Source organism: Rhyacophila brunnea, unplaced genomic scaffold (assembly GCF_057557595.1).
Source record: "Rhyacophila brunnea isolate RB1 unplaced genomic scaffold, BYU_Rbru_1.0 scaffold_9, whole genome shotgun sequence".
In the NCBI taxonomy this organism is placed as follows: Eukaryota; Metazoa; Arthropoda; class Insecta; order Trichoptera; family Rhyacophilidae; genus Rhyacophila; species Rhyacophila brunnea.
In genome coordinates this window covers 11,796,799-11,819,083 of record NW_028233361.1, presented here as the reverse complement: position 1 = coordinate 11,819,083, position 22,285 = coordinate 11,796,799, and the positions used below count along the sequence as shown (strand labels likewise).

Genomic DNA, 22,285 nt, shown 5'->3' with positions numbered 1-22,285 from the left:
TATTATAAGCATTGAAATGATTTTTCAATCGTTAAAATTCCCGTTTTTCTCAGTATCAATACATTCAGTAGTCGCAATGTGTTACACGCACTGAACACACACTTGTATTATAAACCATCACGTTATTTATGTGGTAGAGTATACGTTTTATAACATTACACTATTATGCACTGTTTACTACACTGATACGCCTCTTTATCTGATTATCTCGCAAAAAAATAGATCAAATGATGCTTAGTTGTATAATTATACGTAACTGTAAGTAAATAAATAGGTAAATATATAAAACATATATTTTTAGAATAACATTTACATACATTTCCATCATTGTCCTTCTAGAGCCGGAGAGCAAAGTTATGAAGTGGTAACTCTACTCTTACATGAAATAAAACAAAACATGTACCTAGTTGAATTCCTCTTTAAAAATGTAACTTTCAATAATTAAAATGTATTTTCTCTTCAACCAATATTTTTTATGCCTGTGGCACTTTTTGTGTATGTTAAAAAATGGAAGGCATTCCGTAGCGTTGTATGTTATTTAAATGCGGTAATTAAAAGGTCCGCAGTGAATTAAATCAATGGTTTCAGTTGAAAACATTCACTGATACGTTATAATAATAATTATATAAACGATTGTGTAATTTACAGAACGTATCCGCACACCATAGCTGAGATAAGATAACATAACAATTATTGGGAAACCACACAATAGCATGTCGTACACTACACACATATGAAAACTAAATAATTTGTATGTCTATACTGAAAAGGCTGTGTTTAATTAATTCGTATTGTTTCAGTGAACAAGATGTCCCCACGCCCCTCCCTCGTCCCCGACGTAGAAGCAGAGCCTCCCCCCACACCCGTAGTGACCCCCCCGCCACCGGCCAAACCAGACAACACCAGGTAAGAAAGATGCTTTTTCTATTCCATACATATGATAATTCGATAAAGCTTTCCGCACTGTGTGACGTCCATTCGGCAGCTTTTAGTAGAAATCATTCTTGCGAAAGCTTTACAATACGAACTAAATGCTATTTTCTTGTTAAATGTTATCAAATAACGTCTGGTTTGTGATAGGCGCAGAATTTTGAGTAGAGGTTTGAAACAGAGACGTTATCATTTTACATTAAATGAATAAATTATGTTATTGTCTCTAATACCAAACATGGTTATCTTACTACTTTGTTGTTTCCATCGACTTTTACATAAAAAATAGTCAAGAGATAAAATTAGTAATAAGTAGGTAAAAGCCTCGATAAATTTTGGTACGTATTTATACAAAAAAATAATGGCATTAATAAAATACCTGCATTTCTACTTTATCAAAATAAAAAATATTCAAACTACAATAGTTACCAATTAGTAATAATAACTGTATTGAGCTGTAACCTCAGACTTTTAAGTACTGCGTAGTATTAAAACTAGAAAGCTACAGTACCTCCCTTACAAAATGAGTACAAAAGTAGTAGAATAGAGACGCCGTATTTTATAGATTAAATAATCTTCATAATTGTTACACATATCAATCCACCGAACTGTCATACTAGACAATAAAATAATATGGCTGACCTCTGATAGGAAATAACAGAGTGAGAAGAAGACATACCTATAAACAAGGTTCTAATTATTATTATTCACTTAATAATTAATTTTTGACGTCCATAATAAATCATGGTTATCTTTCGTAAATAAATTATATTTTTATTTAGATTAGTTAATCATGTATCTTTTAATATTGAGAAGTTATCAAAAAGTTCATTAATTTTTTTTATTTAAATTCTGTTTATGGCATATTAAGATTAATACTTCAAAGAAAAGCAAATACGTTTAATGATTAAAAGTAAATACCTACCTCTCTTTAATTGAAAGAAGAAATCTGATAAAATTTTGCAACGTTCAACTTTTTCTTCATCTTGTTTATAAAATGTATATTAAGTATCATTTTATAAAAGATTCAGATTATTTTATTGGAAAAACTTTTAAATTAATATAATATAAGTAATTAAATAAACTATATTTGTTATTCAATAAATAATTCACAAGATATAAGAGTGTAACATTCTTTTATTGAACATAATATACATAATTTGAAAGTGTTTCTGAGAAATATATAACCACTAAAAAAAATGAAAAGCGCTTCAGAGAGGTAACTTCATCGCAATTATATAGGAGACGTATAGCTTAGTAGTCATAACTCATAGGTGCGAATTTCGAGGGGTGCAGGTTTTAATCCTGCTGGGTGTCGTATTTTTGTTCAAAAAGAATTTTTGTAGTCGTTATATATTTCTCAGATTTTTTTTCAAATGACGTATCTTTAATATATAATTATTCTAAATGAATACTAATATTAATGCATTCAACACGCATCGCCCTTGTTAAATTTAGAAGATATTGAATTTGCCATTATGGTTATTATTGATTCAATAAAGTTTCTTATGTCAATGCAATGAAAACATACCGATTCCCACCAAATTGGTGTATTTAATAGGTACCAGTAAATAGATAGGTACCCAAGTTAAAATTAAAGTAAAGTTTAATAATTCATGATTAGTCAGTCCAATTCTGAAGCGATGAAGTAAAAATGTATTGCCGTTTCTACTAAGAGTGATTAAATTCATTCAGCAATGTTACATTGAAATATTGTAAAATGTGCCTTTGAATTATGACCTGGGATGATCCAACGACCCGGTAGTATTTCATGTATCACTACACCACTGTATCGAGAGAATCATAATGTTTTTTTTTATCACAGTTTGTATTTATTTTTACCAATAACAACTTATATGAAATTAGTAAATTAGAATTATTGCTCTTGAACGGACCATTTTGACCTTCACACAGTAAGGTTTTTTTTTATATTTATTAACTTCTAATATAAAGGCGGAGTCACAAAAATTATAGTGCCGCAATACGATCACTATAATATGGTTACTGTAAGTGGGCGAAACGTCGAAGACCCGTCACCTACGGAAGCTTACGATTGACTGTCCAAAAAATAATTATGTGAACATGAAAAATATTTAATCAGTTCAACAAATACATCTATTTTTCAAAGAATTTATTCAACCTAACGGTTGGTGTAAATGTAGAAATGATTGTTTATTTAGCGTGTTATAATGTTTAACTACATTTGTCGCAATAATAATCTGGGGAATTTGCTTGCGCCTCTGAGAAATTGGCAAGTAAATTTATATCTGCTCTGGGCCAGACATACTGGCCCGATGAGCTGCCTACCAGAATTCATTCGGGCCACTATGTCTGGCCCACAGAGTAGTAAGCGTTCAGCCTTGCTCTGAACCAAAAACAATTTTAACCCATTGGCTGCTACGATGTTGTGCAAAATCCGGTCGAAGATTGCTACCAATAATTGTCGATAAATTAAAGTATTGTATTATTTTTAGACACCTCACCACTCTAATTGATTCTGCGAAATCGGAATATTTTGAAAACACGTTTTGTAACTAGTTTATCGTTTTGAATAGATAATGAGGCTATTAGATATCCCCCGCTTCATCTGCCTTTAAAATTAATTGAAATTCTCTTTCTCGCTCTATCATACTGACGACCACGTGTGCGAGCGAAACGAACTATCGAGTTTTTATTTTTAATAGCTATTGGAAACAATCGGTTACTTCAAAATATTATTTTAATTCCATTATGCACGCACATAATCTCACACGAGGGATAATACAAAATAGTGGAATTAGGAAATTACCCGGCCGAAAAGAAAAAGTTTGCATTGTTTGCAGTAGGAAAAATGGTGGCCCGTTAAAAGATCGCGTACAATATGCTTGAATTGTGAAAAAGGTCTTCATGGTGTTTGCTTATCGGAACATTTAAAATATTGCAAATGATTTTTATTTCATTATTTTTTTTATAAATGAAATTGTTTTTATATAGTATAAATCCACTTTAATTTAATAAAAAATCTACGGTCCCTTCAGGGAGTCATGATCCGTGTATTTTACTTTAGTAAATTAGAAATAAGTAAGTTAGTATTAAGTTAGTATAATCTTTAGTATTTTTAGGGAAACACTGTTCTAAAATACTTTTCCCAATAAAAAATTGTCATTCCACCCAGAATTTGCCTGTAAACAAATAAAAAACGAAATTTGTTTATATTGTAAACTGAAATTTGTATTTGAAATTAATGCTTTTATTATAAAAATGCTGATGCGATGAAAAAAAAAATACAATAGTTATAAGTTCTAACCCTACCCAGTCACAAAACATATAAATCAAGTTATATTACACAACAATAAAACTAAATATATCAAAAATGTTTCATACTGCTGAAGCAGTAGTACTATGTTCCAAAATTAACTTAACATTTCCGGCATCAAATGCAAAACGACGATCGTTGTGGCCAATATCAAAAACAGGTTTGGGGACGTGGAGGCTCTACGCTCTGACTGACCGATCCATTTTGACTCTCACGATGAAAAAAAAACCATAAATCTCATCCTTTAACGATTATTAATCATTATAAAGAATAAATAACAGTATAACAGTAACATAATAATATACATTATTTAATTTACGTGTATAAGTACGTATTATGAGCTCGTTTAATGTTAACTGCAGTGGTTTTGCTATGTGTGTTGTATATTCTCATCTTTTCTTGGTCGTTCTCTCATGGCTGAGGATCGTAACCACCCTAAAATTCAGTCATCTTTTAATCAACCAAGACCACCTCAGAGTGAAGGCTGGCCCTAGTCAGCTCCTTCATTTGGTCGCACCAGCTCTTTTTCTGCTTTGTGTTATCTAGAGGCTACCCAAAACTACCAGTCTCTTCAAGTTATCCGGTCCGCACTGAGAAATAATATTTCCAAAAAACTGCATAATGCATCGCTAACATAATATTTTCAATAGACGTTCCTTTATGTGTAGTCACAGAATAAATGACTCACATTTATATTAGTTGATTTAAGTAGATTGAATTTTGAATTTAAAAGGATACGCGAACGAGCGGGGCGGGGCGTATTGACCACATTGTAGAAAGGCGGGAAGACAACTATTTGATTATCGTTGCGTTGTTATCTGTGGTCTATCAATGACCACAGACAACAACGTGACAGTTTGTAGAGTGGAGCGCGAACCAAATTGAGGTGCATGTCACCTACTGTCACGCTGTCGTGGCGACAAATTTAGTCTATGGTTTCGTCATTTTGCAGAATATTTTGAACCATCGCATCTCCGTAAATTCACTGAATAATGCTACTGATGAAGAGTACCAACTATAATGTATTAGTAATTTGAATTATTATTAATTACTCATGCTAATTTCAATAAATTTTAACAGTTTCTACGTGTGGGTACGTTAAAATTACTTCCGACATGACATCCAAAGATAATATTTTGAACAGAACCCAAACTGCAGACCATAGATCAGACAATATTTTTATAGAAAAATACATAGTGCCAACCATTAAAAACAAAAAAATGTGATTTCGACATGACATTCAAAAAGCGTAGGCATGTGAGATATGATAAAAACGTTCAAAACGTCATGCAGGTGCCGATGCATTGCAGTTCAACGTGAGGTGACCTCATTGTTGTTTTAGTGATTTCAGCAGATTTTGCCAACTGATAACGTTCGTTTAAAGGTTCTAAATTTGCTACGGAATAGAAGCATCAGTCTGATAACATTTTAAACACCAAGAACAACGACATTACACACTTTTCCCCGTAGCGGCAGCCCGTGACCGTTAAGTAAGCGACATGCAACACGGCATACACCTCAATTTGGTTCGCGCTTTATAATACGAAACCTCTACACATGCACCAAGAAAAATCATATCTGACTAAGCAACATTCATAACAACTTGAAAAATCTCAGTTGAAAATGCCTCCCTATAAATGATGGGAAGCCAGTAATAAACGGAGGAGGAAAAAGGCGGGCGAACCGTAATCTTAAAATAGGTCACTATAATAATATTATACATTGCTGGGATTACGTGAAATTGCAGCCTTCGTGAACGGGGTTAACTTTGTCCCGAGACAATGTAAAGACACTTGTTTATTGCGTCATTATTTACTCTTACGGGGTGTGCTTATAAAGGACAATAAACATAAAACACCATTGTTGAGTTCGCCATAAAAACCCATGCGTAATAAAATCATTGTCACACTATATTTATATACTTTTTTGAGATACGTAAATTTTGGGGTTAGGTTTATTAATATTTTAATATCTTGATTTTGCATAAAATACTCTTAGAAAATAATGTAGAATTATAGCGCCTGTGCATGGAATTACTGTCGATAATACTGCTTATTTTTAACTATCGTGATAATAACTGTTTACACGTAAAGGTGCTGACTGTTCATTCTTCAAGAGTAGGTAAGCGAGACGCGATGTTGTCATTTTATACTACTATTTGACAGGACGTATTGAAAATCGGACCTCAAAATGAGTAGTTCGTTTTTTTGCCGGCAGGTTTGCCATTATCGTTTTGTGCAGGCGCAGATCTTACTTGCTCATAAAAAATCAGCACAATTCAGAAGCTTCCAAACTTGTTTGATTCATGCACGCAATCTTTCCAACTGCAGGATAATACATGTGTCCCCATACATTTTCTTACTGTGCACAGTAAATGCATGCACGTGTAAACGGGGTATAATTTCATTCTTTTAAGCCGTGCTCAGCGTGGGTCAAAATGGAGCTTTTTTCTATTTTCAAAGCATGATCCTGGACACACCTTAAACGTTGTACATAATCTATTTATATAATTTTGAAGCCTTATTATCCTTTATATTTATTTTAAATATTTGATGACTGCATAAAGTATTTTTATTACATAAAATAGTATTCTTTTAAATCTCTCGCTCTAATGCTTTTAGAGAGGTTTAAAAGAATACTATTTTATGTAATAAAAATACTTTATGCAGTCATCAAATGTTTAAAATAAATATAAAGGATAATAAGGAAGGCTTCAAAATTATATAAATAGATTATCTACAACGTTTAAGGTATGTCCAGGATCATGTTTTGAAAATAGAACAAAAGCTCCATTTTGACCTACGCTGAGCATGTCCCCCCTTAACAAGATAGCTGAAGCAAATTTCAGATTGTCATATTTCCAAGTTGCTGTGCAACAAACAAACCATGTTGTTTTTTTGACATTTGAAATGTTCTTTAAAAATAAGTAGCAGGGATGAACTTCTCTTATATTTTAATAAACAAAACTATCAGCTATATTTTAAATACATATTGTATTATTTACTTAACCATCCAGGTCCATGACCGACTGCGTAACCGTCATCCAGATAAATCTATCACGAGATCTCCCTCTCCAATCAGTCACACTTAAACTCTCTGCGTCCCTCTTTACGTTATCTACCCATCTCTTCGAAAGGCAGCTCAGAAGCCGATTACCTACCGGGGTTTCTTTATAAACATTATATAACCTCTAGATCCATCGCATCTAACAACGTGACCGGCCTTCGCGTCCTCAAAACATTGACTATAATGGGCTTTATTACATGTGTGCGTAAAAATTAGCATTGCTACAATATTATAAAGATTCCAAAGATAGCCTAAGATGAAACCTGGTTTAGTGAAACTTAATTCAGATTTAAAATCAGAGCTTTAAACTACTTTGTGTTTTTTGAATATATTACAATACTATTTAATATCATTGGCTTCTTTTTTAATCATAACACACTCATTTTCAGTGAAGTGTAGCTTTACTGTAAATAATTCCAAGATAAAAAGAACTTTTTATTACAACGTTGCTAAATTTTCTGTTGAATCATATTATAAACTTGACTTGACTAGCACAAACGATCAAAAAAATTTGTATTTGATAGAAATAATACTGAAATGTCATTTTGACATGTCATATTGATTTCCATAGTAACGCACGTATATATTAATAATTTAGTTGCTTGGACCCCAGACCCCTAGCAACCAATAACAGGGTCGAAATAACTTTTTATACAAAACAGAATTAACTGAAAATGAATTCAATTCTACTTAAATATGGCTAAAAGTATTAAAAAAATGCATTGACATCGTGTTCTGATATATTCTAAAAGTTTAAAATGTCCAGCTAGTCGGAAAGTTAGTTAAAAATCGATTGCAAAATTTATATTGGACTAATAAGAATACAAGCTAAGAAAAACGTTGTAAAATAAACTTTTTTAACTATTTCATAAGGTGTAGGAATTTTTGGTACAGCTCGGTTATGAGGAATACACCGGAAAACACATTTTAAAAATAGCCGATAAACAATTAATGAGGGCGATGTACTTAATTTTATTAAAAAAAACTAAAGAATACTCTCTCTTTGGGACCTGATTATGTTCCTACATTATTTTTAAAGGGTTGTATTGACTTTATCAAAGGCCCGCTATCATATATATTTAATCTCGCAATGGAGACAGGTATCTTTCCGGAAACGTGGAAGATGTCGAAGGTTACTCCAATCCATAAGAGTGGTACAGAGTCATCAGTGGAGATTTACAGGCCGGTAGCTGTTCTCTCTGCACCAGAAAAAGTTCTTGAGATGATCATGCACAACATGATTTCTCCAAAAATCGAGTCATTTATAATAAATGAACAGCATGGATTTAGAGCAGGCCGATCAACGGAAACTAACCTGATGGTATTTACCAATTATGTGTCATCGGCCCTGGATAGAAGCCACCAGGTTGACTGTTCTTACAATGACTTCTCGAAAGCATTTGACAAAGTCGATCATGACATCCTGATGGAAAAACTCCAACGTATTGGATTGTTAGATCGATTTATGAAACTATTCGGGAGTTACTTTAGGAACCGTCAACAATACGTATCGTACGGCCTTTATCAGTCACAGACCTTTTACACATTTTCTGGTGTCCCCCAGGGCTCAAACTTAGGGCCGTTGCTGTTCACGATTTTTATAAATGACATAGCATTGGTAATAAAAAATGCTATGTTTTTGTTGTTCGCTGATGACTTGAAACTCTTTTTGGAAGTTGTCACCTTGGACGATTGTCGTCAGCTCCAACTTGATATATATAATATATTAAATTGGGGCAGGCGTAACAAACTAGAATTCAATATTGATAAATGCAATCTTTTATCGTTTACCAAAGCCTCAAAAGTGATGTTTTTCCAATACTCGATGCATGGCAGAGTTCTGTCACGAATATTATCTGTAAGAGATCTTGGCATTACGTTTGAGAGTAAACTGACATTTATTAGCCATATAGTTACCATTTGTAACAAAGCGCTTAAAATGTTGGGCTTCGTCATGCGTACTTCCCGGTACTTTTCAGATGTTACGGTATTAAAACTTTTATTTAATTCTTTAGTTCGAAGCAGACTTGAGAGTGGGTCCATTGTTTGGGCACCGCATCAGTTGAAGTATGGCCTTATGGTGGATAGGGTACAGAAGAAATTCTTGAGACTCCTTTACTAGAGGTTGTATGGATACTATCCGTGGCTTTATCCAACTGACTTTCTCTTAGGCATGCTTACATACTGCAGTCTGCAATTTAGAAGAAATCTTTATTTAGCTACGTATTTTTTTCAACTTATACGAGGTATAAATGAGAACTCTGCCATTCTGGGCAGTGTTGACCTGTGTGTCCCTGATAACTGTCTTAGAAATAGAGACCACCAGTTGTTTATTCTCCCAAGGTGGAGAACAAACCTGCCACTGGCAATGCTAATTGGGAGGGCGATAACTATGTTCAACGAAATTGCTTTAGGTGTTGATATATTCTACCTACGTGAGAATGAGTTTAGGTGGACATTGTTTTGTAAATTCTTAAAATAGGGTCTGCTTAACTCACCCGGTGTACTTCCTTGTACCTATCTAATTTATCTACGCATCAATCTCTTTTTTTATGTAATACTATTATATTTATATATCTTTGTTTCTAAATGTCATGTTGTGAACGTCTTAAACTTATAATTTGTAATGTCCAGAATATGTTTAAAAAAAAAAATGAATTGAAATTGAAACCTAACCTAACCTAAGCTAACCCAAACTAACAAATAATCCAGTATATCGGGTATTTTCAAAATGTGTTTTCCGCTGTATTCCTCATAACCAAACTGTACCGAATTTTCTTTTGTGTTTAACATATAAAATTAATGAGAAAAAAAACAATGTAGGCACTTGTTGTTACCAATTTATAGAACATATAAAAAAGGCTCTTTGCATAAAATTTCAATTGGTGTAACGATCTATTCATGTTTCTAAATGTCAAGTGCCAACGGCAACATCATCATCGAGCAGTAATTAAACCCAGATGGCAAATCTACTATTATACAGTTCGCATTCTATCCAATTCGTAGGACTCTAGTTTGTCGCGTATGCAATCGGGTTAATTACTCGTCTATTTGCTATTTGCGCAAACACTGTAGTGACAAGCGCAAGTACTTCTATGTCTATATGTATCTAAAAGCTTTGGCGACGAAAGCTTTCATGTATATTAAAGTCAAATAAAAGCTTGGATTATTAATTAATTCTTTTCAATGAATTATTTGGTTTGAATTTGGAATTGAGCAAAAATTTAAAACTTTATAGTATTCATACATTATTTTAAATCTCACAGAATTTCACCTATCAGGAAAAATCCTACCAAATGGGATTAAACCCCACTTCTATTGCATTCATAAAATTATTAATTATACGGATATTTATTTTTTAATAACTATGCAGTGTTATTTTTAATTTCGTTCATCTTGCTAAAGTTTAAGGGCTCACATGCCCAAGGTAGGTCAAAATGGAGGTTTTATGGTATTTTCGAAGCATTAGCCTGAACATTCCTTAAACGTTGTAGATAATCTATTTATATAATTTTGAAGCCTCATTATCCTTTATATTACTTTATTTGCATAAAATATTTGTATTAGATATAGTAGTATTCTTTTAAACCTCTCGATCTAATGTTTTAGAATATAGTCATTTTTCAGTACATTCATTTTTTAGGTTTATTAATTTTTAAACGCATTGATAAAACCATTAGTAAAATTAATGTTAACGTTAACATTATATAGTAAAATATTCACGATAAAAAATTATATTTTATAATCTCTGTGATCCCAAATTTGACAAGAATTAGGCATTATTCAGAAAATGGGCACGATTAACACATTTGAAGATAATTCTAAAGATAATGATTATAAGCTAAGCTGATCTTACTCCCTACTTCAGTTATAGTGTGTCAGTTTATGGCTACGGCCGTATGTTGTAGCTTAACCACTGAATGCTAAAGATAGTATTTAGCGGCCTTCCAGGATGCCGGAATTTGATTGGGTTGAAGTAGATACAGACAAGCCAGGTTGAAATTCTCTTCTAGCATCCGCAGCACGTGGCCGAGCCAGATCCAACCTCGCCTATTCACTCTCAGTGTGATGAGAGGCTTCTTGGCTTATCTCCTCGTTGCTCCTAAAGTCATACCACCCGCACACTCAGTATCCGTCGCAAACATCTATTTTGCGTGTATATATTGGTATTCACAAACATCTGTTTTGCAAGCTCAGTATACGGTTGCTCTGATTCTTCGTAATGTCCCATGATTCGCTACCGTAAAGCAGCATCGTCAAAATCCAATGGTCGAATAGGCGGCATTTGGTTTTGACCGAGTACAATGGTGTGTCCCAGACATTCCACATCGAGTTGAATGTTGCTCCAGCCATTCCCATTCGGATAGCGAGCCATCTGCAAAATGCCATCTCTCATGATGTGTATCCCCAGGTATTTAAAGTTGTCGACGCTCTTGATATTTTTCCGTTCGCTAATCTGAGAGAAATCTTGATCAGGACAGGTGCTGTTGCATAAAACGTTGGTTTTCTTCGCGTTTGCCACTTGACCAAGGCATATCTGTTTATTTATACAATAGATGAAAATACATACCATAGATTAGACCTAACGAATAATTACCATTCCATATTCAAAATTGTCAGTTAAAAATCTTCCATAAGGGTTAGCAAGATTCACATTAGACTGTAGAGTAAGGTTAAAAAATTATTTCTTCAACGGTGTAAAAACCGTGTTTCTTGATATATTATAATAGTCAACAGCAGCTCTAAAAATCTTACAATGTGTCAAGGAATAAAAAATTACATGGCAATGACGTAGATAATCTACTTTGTTTGCGAAGGGGCTGTATGCGCGCTCGAAGAAATTTCGGAGTAACAACTTACGTACTACCCTCTTCAAAGAGGCTAATCCTCCTTTGGTCATGTGACGTCACGGCCAACTGCCTCCACTCAAGTGAGGGATGAATTAGTGATGTTCGTCTTATAATAGATTCACGGGAGCCGGTTCGTAATCTTTATAATCACGCCTCCAAGTGGCGTATATATAATTTATATTGAAACGTAGCATTTAACATTACGAATAAAACATGAATTTATATATTATATACATAATGTACACTATTTATATGAATCGTGGATACTAGTAGCGAAAGATGGAGGTAGGTTATTAAGATCCACCATAAATAGTGCACATTAAACTTTTTTAGTCTACAGTAAGACTACAATAATTTACAGATGGTGTTGGTTAGTTTTTAAAAATCAATTAACCTCTGCCTAATCCAAATTTAAATAGATACAAAATATTATTCTATCTATAAAATATCCAAAATTTTGTATGATTTAATAGCATAATTTTTGATATACTACTATTTTTGACTATTATCTATTATGGCTTGGTTTCGCAGGGTTAAATTGAATTTTAAAAACTACCAACACCATTTGTAAATAATTGTATTCTTATTTCAATGAAAACAAATACGTATGACTGACAAAGTTTAGTGTCCACTATTTATGGCGGATTTTAACAGCCAACTTCCACTTTTTGCCACTGGTGGATACTGTTATTATAATAAATTGTATATATTGTCATTAAGTGTCAATCTATTTCTGAATGAAGGCCTTCGATGACTTCTTTCATTCCTATATGCCCATTTAATTGTCTTCATTAACAGTTAATATCCGATATTTTTAACGGTATCATCATCATAGCCAACAGCCTGAATCTATACATTGCTGGATGTAGCATTGCTCTATGATGCCACTTCTCTCGGTCTTGCACATTGCGTTGCCACGTATAATATATTTTATTTCACCTTTTCTAGTCAAATTATTTAAGTTAACACTTCCGTTACTATAATATCACGTCAGGTTACCCAGCCCATTAAGGCTATACCTCAGTTGAGGCACGGTCTAAAAAGATCATGGCTAGGCGATGCGCGGATTGCGGGTCGCGGGTGCAAATGAGGCATGCCAAACGAAATCCTCCTAAAGGGAAGCTCAAGGATAAACATAAATAAGCGATCACCCGCAGTGCGCTTCGGCGACTCTGCTATAAAGTTTTCTCGAGAGGTGACCTACTTGGGGGTCGTTCTGGACGAGAAGCAGACCTTTTTGAAGCATGCTAAAGTAATTGTGGCTAAGGCCAACTCAGCCTATCAGAAGGTTGCTCGCCTGGCGGGCAACAATTGGGGCCTAAAGCCTCGGGCCCTGAGAATCGCCTACGAGGCTATATTCATGGGCATCGCTGGCTATGCCTCCAGCGTGTGGCACACCAAAGCCTCGCTGACAATTGTGAAGAGGGCTCTGCTTAGCGGACAGAGGGTTGCTCTGATTGGCCTTACTAAGGCCTATAGGACCTCATCTTCGGATGCCCTGGCGGTCCTTGCGGGGGTCTTTCCTCTCGATTTGCACGTTCAAATTAGAGGATCGATCACTCTCCTTATGAGGAGGATCAATACAACTCTCGCCGGTGTCCCTCTGACACCGCCATCGAGAGTGGAGGGCGTGAGCTACAGAAAAACTGTATCTGAGCTGGTCTACAAGACCGCATATGCGGCATGGCAGGCGAGATGGGTGGCCTCCTCTAAGGGCCGCCAGACTTTTCTATACTTTCCAGATGTCTCGGTGAGACACATGACGAGGAGACTGGTGCCTACCCACTGGACTAGTCAATTCATGACTGGCCATGGAAACTTTGCGGCCAAACTGCAGGGGTTTGGTTTGGCAGGACATGGGTCGGGTTGCTCATGTGGACACGACCAGCAGGACGCAGAGCACGTCCTGTGGGACTGTCCACTTATGGGCCCCGAACGAGCGGAGTTGTTTGCCCGGGTCCGACCCCATTCGGGCCCAATAGGACACGCGGACATGGTGGCAACCGAGGCCAATTTTGCGGCCTTTACTAAACCTTTACCAGAGCGTACGTGGGGCGGGACACTCTCGACTCCCCTTGCGACTCTTCAAACTAAAGTCACTCTGATAGTTGCCATATAAATTAACATCATGCATTCGCACTTCGGTGCAAGGTTGCATCACCAGTCCCGTGCGGCTCTGCTCGGGACAAAATGAGGGCTTAAATTCTTTGATCTGGCACACGTAAGGGTTATGTTAGCCGGCCGCGTATGACGTGGCTGCATATACATAACGGGAGCGGAGGTGGAAATTTTACACACCATGTTCTATTCGTAACAATAACAATATATTCATTGACATGTTTTCTTTTTCAAGTAAATTGGTAACGTTTTTAGTCATCTTTACACGATTTAAGAATTAATACCCCTGTCGCCATCACGAAACAAATTGACGTGTTCACAACTCGACGTTCTCTCTCCGAATGCCAGCGAGTCCAAAATTTCGTCGCGCCTATAGTTGAAAATTATTTGCCGTGTCACTGATGTATAGTCTTAAACTGCAAAAATTTCACTTAATATTCATCATTTTCATATTTTGGCTATTTCTAGAATCATCAATATTACATTATTATGAAAATCTAATTATTTTCAAAATCGATAGCAGCACCAGCCAGTATATAATATAATTAATATCTGTCAGATTTCATTTACCTGTCAAAATTTATTATACATGCACATTGCATACATAGCTTCTCATTCCTGTATGAAAAAAAGATAGATCTAAAAGCATTTATTCGACAAAGATTGACATACTCAATATTGTGAGAAACAAATTTGAAAATCAAGCTTGAGATCAAAATAGTATTACTACTTGTTGACGGCCGGGGTCAATCCACTACTGGATGAAGGCCTCCCCAAGTTTTTCTAACTCTCTCGATCCTATGTCGTTCGCTGCCACGTATTTCCGCCGAACTTTACAAGTTCGTCAATCCAGCGGCTTTTAGGGCGATCCTGTGGCCGTTTCCCCCTTGGGTACCACTGGATGACGGCATTTGTCCAGCGGCCGTCCTTTCGGCGAGCAATGTGCCCCGCCCATCTCCATTTCAGCTGTTTGGCAACGTCTATTACATCGCGTATTCCTGTCTGCTTTCTAACCCATTCGTTTCTCTTACGGTCCTTTCGCGTGATGCCCAACATACACCTCTCCATGCTTCTCTCGTGTTGAGGGTTCACGTCTCGCAGCCATACGTGAGCACGAGTAGCACACATTGGTTGAACTCCCTACAATAATGTATAGAAATTTTCATATGATTATAATTATGTTTTGATGCCTTTTTTATAATTTTATAGATAAAAAATTAGCAAACAATGATAATGAAACTTTATTAAGTTTGTTTATGTTGTCAAACTATGCACTTTCCTTTAACCTACCGTATTATTGTCAATCTCGTGCGGTAACCCAAGGTGTCATCACTGGAACGGTCAGAATTTATTAACATCGTAAAGGAAAGGTTGAAACCTTGAAAAGAGAGCTCACTATCTAAATCGGGAATAACTGAGTTAGTATTCAACTCAAAGCGGAATGTTTATTCGGTTGTAATTGGTCATAGCCATATGTATACAAAAAAGTCAAAAACAGATACTAGTAATGAATTTTGGGATACTGGTGAGTGGTGGTATAGTATGACTTTGAAACCAACACGATAAAAGAGCGTCTATGGAGCTTCTCATATTATTATCTATATAATTGGTGAATATAAGTAAATACAGTCTCTAAAAATACCATCCAGAAAATGCAGGAATTTTTCCAGATGCGTACCCAATTGGTTTACTATAGACAAATGAAACAACTACATACTAATATTATTCAGCTAATTGTTTAACATAAATATCTTCATTTGACGATATTATATTCCACGTAAGGTAGAATAGATTTATATTGACGTTGTTTTATAGTTTCTTTAAATACAGTCAAATCAACGCACTTGGTAAACTCTTCACTGTTCCAGCTTTTAAAGTTATACTTCTTTTGGCGGGTTTAGTAGAGGGTAAAATTGAAAGCTGCGCGCGCACACCGTTACAAAAGTGCGACATGATGAAGTTAGCCATGAACGTGATCGGGGTATACCCAACGCGCACGTGCGAATCAGTCAGCTGTATACAAACGCAAGGTACTCGGCAAAACACGTGGTTTTTTATTTTGTTTAATTGTATAAAAATAATTTAACTGTATATAAATAAATGTAATTTTAATTTGATTATGCTTTTTAATCAAAACTTTATTCATTCAATTGAATATCTTTCAAAATTTTCTACTTATTTGTTTTGTTTTTATTTATATTTTTTATTAATTTTGTTTTCATATAAATGTTACAAAGTTACAAAATTTAGCTTATAATGACGTATAACGTTCACAATGTATTAAAATAGATTAATTCATTATTTAATCATCTACATTTTTTCAAAAATAAATCTATATCAATTCGTCAACTAGCCATACCCCGCGACTTTGTCCGCGTGAAATGAGGAAAAAAAACAGGCAGATAAACAGAATCATAGATTTTTTTTCCAAATCAATTCGATATACTCGTACAACCGTTGAAACTAGGCGCGAGCCCCTCTACCAGCACATCACCTCACCGCTACTATCGAACCAGTTTACCTACTCGTAATGAATTGTTGCAAATGCACTATATTTCGAGAATCTTTTATATCAAGATATCGAAATGAAACTCCCACTAAATTGGCAGAAATAGTGTAGTCTATAAGATGTGCAAGCTTGCAAGCAAACTGGACAGACACTTAATTTTTTATTTTAGTATAGATAATGTATTTTAGCTGACAGCATTTTGTGAGACATCTCTAATTTATTATGTTCCGCTTTATCTAAGCCGCTTATCAGTTATCAAACGCTCGAAGTAAAAGTCCATAAGCAAACCTATTCATTTAATCCCGGGGGCGAGTCTTTTGACAAGCATCACTGAAATTTTGAATTTTGGTATTATCGTTTTCAGATGTCAAATTGTATGAAGACCGTTCCTTGTCTGACTGATTTTGTTGGTTGAACAAATTCAAAATAATATTTATAATATTCACATATTCTTTTGAATAATCGAAAATAAGTTGTAATCGATTGAATTCTATGAAGCTTGCAAACTAGAGAGCTCTTGAGATATATTTTTAATATATTATAAAAATATAAAGAATTCAAAGATTGCCATAATATACTACGACCCTAAAACTAAATTTATTTTAAGTACCTATTTCATTGGATATAAATGTTTAATATTTAGCTCTCATTTATGCAAATTTTCAATCATCAAAAAATACATTTAAAAACCGTCAAAAACTTACACATTTAAAAAATTCAAAAAAAAAAAAAAATAGAATCCATAATAATCACTTTATATACTAATACCGGGAAGAATGGGTGGAGAACTCACATGTATGCTGGCAGCGTTCTTCACGAGCATCACCTTGATTGAGGGTTGTGTGGACATCAGGACATATAATTCAAGATAAAACACGTCTTTGATTTGACGATTTCCCTGCGCAGGGACGTTTAATTACATTAACTTTTCATACATTGGTTGGATTACATCATTAATTACACTTGCACAGGAGTCTTAGATTTAGCTATCGCACAGTCATTATATGGGAACACGTGTTTAAACACATTAGCCGAATCGGCGCGAAAGTGTTTTTTGAGGACGCGACACATGGTTTGCTTTATTGGATTCGCGGTTTGCTTTAAGGGCAACTGTATAGATTATTATTCACGCGGCAACGATGAGGGGTGTCACTCTTTCTAAGATATGATAACTTTTGATTGATTGTTTTTAACGCGAGGATCCTAACTGAAACACGTGTTAAAGGTATCCGCCGCGCCAAAGACGGCGGGGTAATGTTTTTGCCGGCTTCACTGCCAGATCGGAACTGGACTTCACTTTCGAAAAATATCTAAAAATCTTAATGGCGAAGGGGTACTTTCTCGCCTTGAGGGCGCGATTACCGAGGGGTGCGGGGGGGTTGTTTGTCACAGCTTGGGGCTGTACATTTTGGACGTTATTTGTTATCTTGGGACGCGCAGGTACCCTGGTCTCGGTTCGGAAGGGGTGCCGAGGGGTCGCCTTTGTTTTGCAAAAAAAAAAATGTTTAAATTTTTATGTTTGTAGTGCAGGGCTGTTTAACTTTTACAGGGGCATTTTAATATCGATGCTAAATGCCTGATGCGGTATTCGAGACTGAGTATTTGGTAATAATACCGATAATTATCCAACTGACAATTACGAAGAACTCCGTTGCATTGTTTGTTTAACCTTTTTAAATTCTTATTTTGATATTTGTATTGAGTATTAATATTATTATTGACATCTGTTTCGAGCATCTTCATTATACCCATACCATGTCCGATATCCATATGAGACTCCACAGAGTAGAGGATTGTATAAACAGATTTTTTTGAACGATAAATAGATGTTAGCCACTTGCTCAGCTTATTTGGTCCATACTCCAAACATACATTAAAAAACAATACTTATGTGTATTTGCCAGACACAGAATACAAATCTGGGACCAACAAAACGTAAAGTACATCACTGAAAATGTCTATGTCTTTAGGGAGCGTATTTACTAGTCGTGCACCCCTCGCTAATAGTGCCTGATACGCCTCGAGGAAATAGTTCAGACCCAGAATAGAACATGGCTGCGACCACGTAGATAATAATTAACAGGCGCATATAAACTAAAATTCTTTTGGACGCCAGGATTGGAAACCATTCCTCGTGATAGCAGACAAAAATTACTCAAGAGCAATTGAACTACGAGATTCAAGAGAGTGAAAAGTGAGCATGCTTTGTAGAAAAGCAGTCGGAAAGTAATCGTTTGAAGAATTATTTAAAGGAAAATAGTTACAATAATAATTATAAGCTGACGCGTTAACTGCTCGGCCATCATGGGATTTTCGGTATGATTTAAATAATGTAACTCATTCTAAGGATGGATTTATAACAGGAATATTAAAGGTATTAAATATAGCAATAGACGAACTAATTGACAGATAATGAATTATATAGAAGACTTACTCAAATTTTGACAGTAAATAGCTACTCAGAGTTGACTTGTGTTTTATTTTATATTTTGGTACTACTGAAGTAATGTAAACCTGCGTCATTTGAGATATTATATTTACGCTCGGTACTCAATTTAAAAGCACGATTCAGGTAAATTACTTTCAGAGAAATATTGCTATCCAGTAAATTGGAGTGTAATGAAAAATATCCGAAGTAATATGAAATCAAAATTCAATTAAGAACAGCTTTTTTGCGTTCTCTCAGAAACCAATTTCAGACAAAACAGAAATTTCAATTAATAAATCGTATTACTCGTAATTTATTACTGGATTTTTTGGCCGTTTTTCAAGTTTTTTCTCTGATTTCCCGCTTGAATTTTCACACTATTACCTTGTTTTTTTATTAAATATTTTTATAAAATTACCCGCACTCCTGATAAAGCTAAGTTTCTAATATTAAAATTATTGATATCATAGGTGCCAACCCACAAAATTATAATATTATCTTACATTTATTGATAAACCGTCTATCTTTTATGGTTTCATAAATAATTCTGTGACTTACGACTGTACTCGGTCAAAACCAAATGCTGCCTATTCGACGCTTGTATTCTGACGGTGCTGCTTTACGATAGCAAATCATGGCTCCTTAACTAACATGGCAACTGTATACTGAGCTTGCAAAACAGATGTTTGTGAATACCAATATAAATCAAAATGGGAATCCCGCACACTCTAGTGCACGCCATTTATAAAAAAGACTAAGTGTATTAAAGAGCGCCTATAAACATAATCGCCTTGTTTCAAGGCGCCAAGGTACAAAATTTTAATTTCTCTATGGCTATGAATTCATGAAAAATTCCGCCTGTTAGACACCTGCATTCTGATGGTGCTGCTATACGGTAATGGATCATGGCATCTTACAAACGCTCAGAGCAACCGTAAACTGAGCTTCGAGAACAGATGTTTGCCACGGATACTGGGTGTGCGGTGGTATGACTTCAGGACTAACGAGGAGATAAGAGAACGCATCAAGCAGCCTCTCGTCATGCTGAAAGTGAATAGGCGACGTTGGACCTGGCCTGGCAATGTGCTGCGGGTGCCAGAAGAGAACCTCAATCTGACTTGTCTGTTATGGAACCCAACCGGTTTCCTGACGTTCTGGAAGTCCGCTAAATACTATCTATAATATTGTATACGGCGGAGCTAATGGAGACTAATAAATCAGAGAGTTAAAAGTTAAGAGAGATTTAATTACAATAATAATAATTACAAGATAAAAATATTTTTTTTACGTTTTTAAATTTTCTGTTGAATCATATAAACTTGACTTGACTAGCTTAAACGATCAAAAAAATTTGTACTTGATAGAAATACTGAATAAATATAGAATTCTGAAATGTCATTTTGACATTTCATATTGATTTCCATAGCAACGCACGTATATATTAATAATTTAGATTCTAGGACCCACTTAGCAACCAATAATAGTTTTACTTTTTACCGATTTCTTCCGAAATAACTTTTCATACAAAACAGAATTAACTGAAAATGAAATCAATTCTACTTAAAGATGGCTAAAAGTATTTAAAAAATGCATTGGCTTCGTGTTCTAAAAGTTTCAAATGTCTAGCTAGTCGGGAAAATAGTTTAAAATCAATTGCAAGATTTGTACTGGATAAACAACCATCGGACAAATAAGAATATGACCTAATAAAAACGTTATAAAAAAATGTCGTAAATACTCGTAAGTCATCGATTAGTCATGGCATATGGAAATGACATATGGAAATTGGAATTTAAATTCAATTATCAATTCATCATCAAACCATTTAATTATCAGAATGATAATAAAATATTAGTTATTTTGAAAGATACTTAACACCTGAAAAAATACAGTAAAAATATTGTCAGCGAAAAAAATAAGCATCTTAGTGTTGATACTGAAGAGAGGTCTTATTTTTCTTTAGTAGTATAGGTATGTGTCTGAACCAAGAAAAATGTCGCTACACCTATGAAGTGATGAGAGTTACTCTCTTCATTATTCTTAAAGTCATATAACTAACCACATATATTATTTCTCTAAAACTCAGTATACAGTTTCTCTTCGGGAGGTGCGATGACTTCTTGGTTATATGTAAATTGTAGGTAAAACATTTCACCGTGGCACAGTTCGCCGTGAGATTTTTATCGGAAAGAGATGACCGTATACTATAATATGGTCTCCAATTTTATTAGATTTAATATGAACATTAATTCACTTTTCATAGCTGATTTTGGCAAAATTCATGAATTCAAGAATAAAAACCTAACCTAACAAATAATCAGTTATTTTCAAAATTTGTTTACTGCTGGCTTCCTGTAAAGTTTAAACCGACAAGAACCGTGTTTTATGTCAGTACTATACGACCCAAAGAGTTTGGACGGTCTTTAATATACGGCCATATATTTCCGATACAACATTTCACGGTGAAGTATGATATGGCGAACTGCATACGTACAAGTTTCCGGATATGGACTTCTTACCGTAAATGGGCACTGACAAAATGCAAGCATCAATTTTAAATGCAAATACATGTAAATAATTCACATTATTTATTTTAACCATGATATTTTAACATGTGAGTTACCATATAATTTTTTTTTCTATTACTTTTAGAGACCCTACGAAGCCCCCAAGTCGAGCTGGTGCATGTCGGGTGTGCCTAAAATCTTTTAAGCCAGATGACTTCAGCAAAACATGCAGGGAGTGCCAGCAAAGGGTCTGTGAGGACTGCGCCAGCTATTCCAAACTGGATGAAAATCAGGATTCAGTGAGTGTTTACCCACACACCAACTTCTGATTCCGCATCGTTATTTTTTATTAACGGTATTTACGCGCACCTTAGAATAACAATATAAAATGCTGTTTCAGTTATAAAATAATAATAACATTATTTAAAATATTATTACATAAAATAGACAAAACATTTTAACTAACAAAGAAACGCCTTAACATATTATTATGTTATTTATTGTAATTCTTGCGTGTTTTAATGACAGCATTAAACATATCTATATACAAACTACTAGAAAGAACATGAATCCTTGGAATTT

General features: G+C 34.8%; 1 protein-coding gene across 1 annotated transcript in view; it reads left to right on the top strand.

Moving 5' to 3' along the window:
• Positions 1-808: 808 nt before the first annotated feature.
• Fife (regulating synaptic membrane exocytosis protein fife) overlaps positions 809-22,285 on the top strand; it is an 89,703-nt gene continuing 68,226 nt past the window's right edge. Inside the window, exons 1-2 of the mRNA XM_085960019.1 lie at positions 809-906; positions 21,849-22,002. Of these exons, the coding sequence (XP_085816145.1) occupies positions 809-906; positions 21,849-22,002 (252 nt within the window). The remainder of the gene's footprint in view (positions 907-21,848; positions 22,003-22,285) is intronic.